The sequence below is a fragment of the Hydra viridissima genome, unplaced genomic scaffold, assembly GCF_058129835.1.
Source record: "Hydra viridissima isolate aposymbiotic clone 2 unplaced genomic scaffold, HvirCarnegie_v1 scaffold_5, whole genome shotgun sequence".
In the NCBI taxonomy this organism is placed as follows: Eukaryota; Metazoa; Cnidaria; class Hydrozoa; order Anthoathecata; family Hydridae; genus Hydra; species Hydra viridissima.
Genome location: NW_028324304.1, coordinates 2962356 through 2968114, shown reverse-complemented (window position 1 = coordinate 2968114; position 5759 = coordinate 2962356). Strand labels below are relative to the sequence as shown.

General features: G+C 28.9%; 1 protein-coding gene across 5 annotated transcripts; it reads right to left on the bottom strand.

The window, feature by feature from the left end:
- Positions 1-867: 867 nt before the first annotated feature.
- LOC145188818 (transmembrane protein 41B-like) lies at positions 868-5748 on the bottom strand. Of its 5 annotated transcripts, XM_090087037.1 has the most exons (4): positions 4431-5317; positions 1884-1957; positions 1301-1776; positions 888-1161 (listed from the first exon to the last, which is right to left on the bottom strand). In XM_090087037.1, exons 1-4 carry the CDS (start codon positions 4445-4447, stop codon positions 1156-1158), a joined length of 573 nt encoding a protein of 190 aa, XP_089943163.1. In that variant the 5' UTR covers positions 4448-5317; the 3' UTR covers positions 888-1155. The 5 variants fall into 5 exon arrangements, with proteins under 5 accessions (XP_089943160.1, XP_089943161.1, XP_089943159.1 ...); XM_090087034.1 differs by lacking the exon at positions 4431-5317 and adding an exon at positions 5609-5748 and having other exon boundaries at positions 868-1776; XM_090087035.1 differs by lacking the exon at positions 4431-5317 and adding an exon at positions 5462-5534 and having other exon boundaries at positions 868-1776.
- Between the last annotated feature and the right edge of the window lie 11 nt (positions 5749-5759).

Below are 5759 nucleotides of genomic sequence, written 5' to 3'. Positions count from 1 at the left end.
TCTTTAATAAAGACGACGGTTTCTTAGTAACTGTATCTAAGCTTTTCTTAGAATCTAGTAAAAACCTCGTGTTAATTATAATTTACCTTAATACTTTGTTTAATTTACCATTTTGCTAGTAAAGTTTGTTTGTTTTATATTTAAGTTACATATTATAGATTATAGTAAAGGACTAACAAAAAATGTTTTTAGCTGCGGTCCGGAATTATAGTTTGACTCAAAAGAAGCTTTATAGCTATCCTCCTTTTTAAGTATCGCAGCCAATAGCAAGTTCTTAATTTGATTCATGTAAAAGAGAACAAAAGAACCTTAGAACTCACGCGATCGATTGAATTTTATCAGAAACTTTCTTTAATTTTAACTAAAGCAAGTTTTATACATTTAAAAGTTTGAATCAAAATATTTTTTCAACATGGGTAGTGACTAAAATAGAAAATAACTCCCATTTCCATTTTGAGGTTCTTCAGTATTTGACAAGGTTTTCATCACTTCTGTGAAATAATATTTGAAAATTCACGTTGAAGTTTTTCCGTAGTGATAACTATTTGTCAAGAACGCCTTCTTGGGGTATTTCCTACTTTATAACTTATTGGTAATAAATTATTGCCTAAAGTAGTTCAACAAAAGCTTTAGTATTCATATTGCATTCTCTATTGTAAATATAATTTCTACTAGTATTAATATAAATTATTCCTAAATATTCATATAACTTAATTATAAATATCTATATAAATGCGCAAATTTGATTCCTTGATTGTGGTTAAACAACCAGCTAATGCTAATTAATGAATAAAAATTGTCTTCTAAAAATTACTGCATGTATTTAAAAGCAGTAATTTAAATGTAGTTAAGCAGAACAACAATAAGTAAAAATGATAAAGAGGTAATGAACAACAAAAACTAATAAAAACAACATAATACTAACAAAAATATTTTGATTAAGAAAACTAAATGTGTTACGATGTAATTATTGCCAGTAAAATATTAAAATTTATTCTAACTTCTTTTGCAGTTTTTTTCGAAATAAAACAGGCAACAAAGAAATAAAAGCTGACAGAATTACAACAATAATAGATTTAAAAGAAAAAGCGTCTCCTGTGGCAGAGAGTTCATAAAGCTCGACACCAGCACTGATGAAACCAAATGAAGGAGGAGCTACACCTAAAAACGTTCCCAAGAAGAACGGCCATATTGAAACATTTAAAACAGGTGCAGTAATATTTATAAACCAATTAGGAAGAAAAGGTGTAATTCGTAAAAAGGTTATGTAACTAAGCATATCTTTTTCATGTTTCTCTACCTGTTTTTTCCAAATGTTAAGCCTCTCTGGAAAGTACTTTTTCACTAACTTTCTACCAACAATGGAGAACAAAATGTAACAAAGTGTAGCTCCAAGACTTGAACATAAACATACCAAAAACAGTGCAAGAGGAAATGGAAACATGAAACCAGATAAGATGCTTAAAAAGATTGATCCAGGAATAGCAAACGATTGCAAAAATATATATGTCAGAACAAAAGCCACTAAAACATGAAAATAATAATCATCTTTGTAGGTTGATATCACCCGACCAAGTTCTTTAGCATCCTCCAAGTTTTTAGGTAGTTTTACTTTTAAAGCATCTGATTCACTGAGTGTAGGTGAATGTAAGTATAAATATAACATGGCTAGGAAAGCACACATGAAGATTCCAAAAATCAATAAGACTGATTGAAATGTATCATCTATTGAAACACTGCAATCTTCTTTAGGGTCATTTGCATTGGAACTGCTTGCTGCAAGTAAAGAACATAAAAGCATATGTAACACTAGATTATACATAAAGATTGAATGGGACACATAACACTGTGAAATTTCAAACCTATACATAGATACTCATTACCTTTTGAAGCTTTTGGAGACATTTCTTTGTAATAAAAAGATTGAAAGCCACAAGAGTTCAGTTTAAAATCGATCCTTTAAATGAAGAAATATTATAATTAAAAAATAAAATTGAAATCTTTTGACTTACTGCTGATTTCAGCTTATAAGGAATGATTTTATTGAACTACTTAATACTTAGTACTTAACTCATTGCTAGTCATTAATTAGATAGCATTTGTGCTTTGAAATGAAACTTAATAAAAATCAGCAAATTTGTAACATCTCATATTTTTACAATTTCTAACTTTAATTTGTTACTCATAAAAATTTCAATATATATATATATATATATATATATATATATATATATATATATATATATATATATATATATATATATATATATATATATATATATATATATATATATATATGTATATACACACACACACACACACATATATTAGGGTGACAAAAAAAATCAAAGTGCTCAAAATTGGACTCTCGACCCTTTATTATGTTCCTTTTAACTAAAAAGTAAACTGTGCAAAATATTATTAGGATATTTTCATATCTAGGGGTTGCTCAATGAGTATGATATTATCAGATTTAAGGGTCAACATAAAACAATAGCGAATGTACTTTTTTTTTTATTATTACAAAGTTTTAATTATTTTATTCAAATGTTATTCAAGTGTTATTTATATGATTTTAATCAATGTTTGAATCAGGTTGTTCGCTTGTTTTCACTTGTTGATTGTTCACTTGTTTTTATTAATGTGTTCACAATTGTGGACTTTTGCTTATTTGGAATTTGACGTTGATATTCTTCCACAGTTTGTAAAATATATTGCAGTTGAGCTTCATCTTTTGTCAAAATTTTTGTGTGACCTGAAACGAGTTTCACCGCTCATTCAGCTGTGTCATTCACAACTATGTGCATCCTGGTATTCGGTTATGGTACTCCACTTGTCTGGGCAATATTCCTTCATAAATATCCAATTTCTTCCAAGCAATTCAAATACATATTTTGATCTCTTTGTTAAAAAGTCATCTAAGTTCATGCTTACAATTTTATCTATTAATCCTTTACCTTCATACCTTTTTAGCTGGGTTTTTGTGGTTGGCTTTTCATGTGCAATCAACATTCTTTTATTAGTTTGGTTATCAATGTGATTGCTGAAAAAAGAGAGACTCACAAGGTCTTCAGTTAAATACCATAAATGTCCTCCAATGGCTTTTATGGCAGATTCAGCCACTTCTTTGTCAAATATTTTAAAATGATTCAATTTCCTAATCAGTGTCAAGTCATTGTGAGGAGCAGATGAAAAGATAGGAGCCCAAAACCAATGTTCCATGTAAATCAACATTGAAAAAATCAAAAGTCGCAGAAGATTCTTCTTTTCATTTTTTGCTAAATAAAATTGATGTTGAAACAAGTAGATTTTAAGAGAGTACAGTGCTTTTGCCATCCATCATGCTTGGTGCATAGCACCAGGAGAACAAAAAATTATTCCCCTTTGACCTGGAGGAGTTTTTCCTAAAAAAATTATCAAGAGTTGCGAAAATTCTTTGTAATTATTGCAAGCTTATTTTGATCCTTGCATCATATTTACAGCAAATTTTACTGCTGGTGGTACAAGTGAATCATATACTTTGAGATCTCAAGTGAATCATATACTTTGAGCCATGATTCAGAATTAAGTTTGCTCCACTGATCACATGATAATTGAAACAACTTAACCTCTGGACCAGAAGATGCTCCAAAACAAGTTTTGTAAACATGGGATAAAATCACTTCATGAACATGGTGTCGACAGGCTGTTTATAATAAAGACTTTCCAATTAGTTTTTTCAGCAAGGTACAAGCACCTGAATGTATATCTGTATGGTTGAAGTAGTATCAAAACAGAGTGCCACAATTCTGTCATATTACATATAAAATATTGATAACATACAAAATATATACATATAAAATATTGATAACATTCTCAACTTAATTAGTAAAATAGAAAAGATAAATGATAAAATATGAAAAATGTGGGTTCAAGCAGCCTTACAAAGTTAAAAAACTGGATTGAGCAACCCCTAGACATTGACAATAAGTATCCAAAATTTCCCAATATCATTTTTTCACTAAATGGAACCAAATAAGAGGTTGAGAGCATAAGAAAAAAAAAAAAATTTTTTTCAATGTATTTATTTGTCCCCCTAACATATATACACATACATGTTTTAATAGAATACATAGATACATATATAGATACATAAATACATATTTCCCAGAAATATATATTTCAGATACCCTATATCTAAGGTGTTATAAAATGCAGAGTAAAAATTTTATTGCAATCAGATGATAAGAAGTGGTCCTCCAAGACCTTTTAAGATCTCTTGGATCACCTTTTCACAATTATATTTTTGATAATGAAAAATTTAAATGATTGTACCCTGTAAATTCATCAATGTTTTAAAGACATCTACATTATTTTGATCTATAAAGGCTAATAAAAATGATGAAATACACTAGTAGGTGTATAAAATCAGTACTTTTATGGTGTTCTACCTTGATTGCTTGAACATTTTTTTCACAACATTGTATGTTGACCATTTGTTTTATCTATTAGTTGTGCAGTGATTAAGAATTCTTGTAGGAAACAAATTCACATAAATTGGTAGGAGCAAGTTGTCAAAGCTGCAAATACAGTAGATAACATAATTGCAAAAAACAAGTGAGTCCAGCGATATTGCACTTAGTCAAGTCAACTTGAAAATAAAATTAAAAAATTTTCAAAGAACAAATTCCTTTTATAATCCATATGGGTTAGTGGTGAACACTAGGAGCACAAAACTTTATTCTTTAGAATATGTTGCCTTTGTCATCCAAAATTTTTAATAACAGCCTAGCAAACTATTTTTAATCATTTTGCAATGAATTGAAATTTGGTATGGTGTTTTTTCAGGTTTTATATTATGATATCTCAACAAAATGCCCACCGTCTTCAGTTTGGTTTAGACTAACAGCCCTCACCAACTTTGTCACTGTCAATTGGGTAAAATTTGAAATTGTATGTAAGTTCCCATCTTGATTTTAGTCTACCAAAAAGTTCAATATCTGGTTTTTTTGCTCAACATCTGTCCCTTTTGATATATCAAAAAATGATAATAATAGTAACTAGATAGGTTTTGTGCATCTGATGACGTCAAGCAAGAAAGAAAAGTCATTACTGTATGACAGTGAGCTTTTCAGAGTTAATTCCAGTGGTGATTGTTACTGTGTAAAAACAAAGGCCAGACAGATGTTTATGTTAGGAGGTACTCCATGCCATCTACTGAACCACTTCATTGGTCTTCACAGAATGTGCAACACAGACCACACCATTTAAATAATTAAAAAATTATTTATTATCATGTTAAGTGATAATAAATAAATACTTGTAAGTAGTAAATTCTAAAAATTACATGAGGTATTTGTTAAAAGTCTTTTCCCTAATATCAAAATCTTTAATACAACAAAAAAAATATATACTTATTAGACATGATTAGATTGAGATTCGCAAAATAATAAAGCATAACGCACATTCTAAATTTTATTACCATAAGCAAAACCTAAAGAGCTGAGAGACCTCTTCCTCTTATTTGATTGCCATATAATTGTAATCACATACACACTCCCACACACATATCTATATATATATATGAGTATGTGTGTGTGTCTACATAAGAAAGACGCGAGAGTATTACCTTTTACTAGTAAAATAGACAAGAATCAAGTTTCTTTCTTTTTTTAAGAAATTTATCTATAACTTTATCTATACATCATGTAACTTTATTTTTCATTAAACTAGCGAACTTTTTTTTCTTTTTTCTTTTTTGTTGCCAACACTAAAAATAC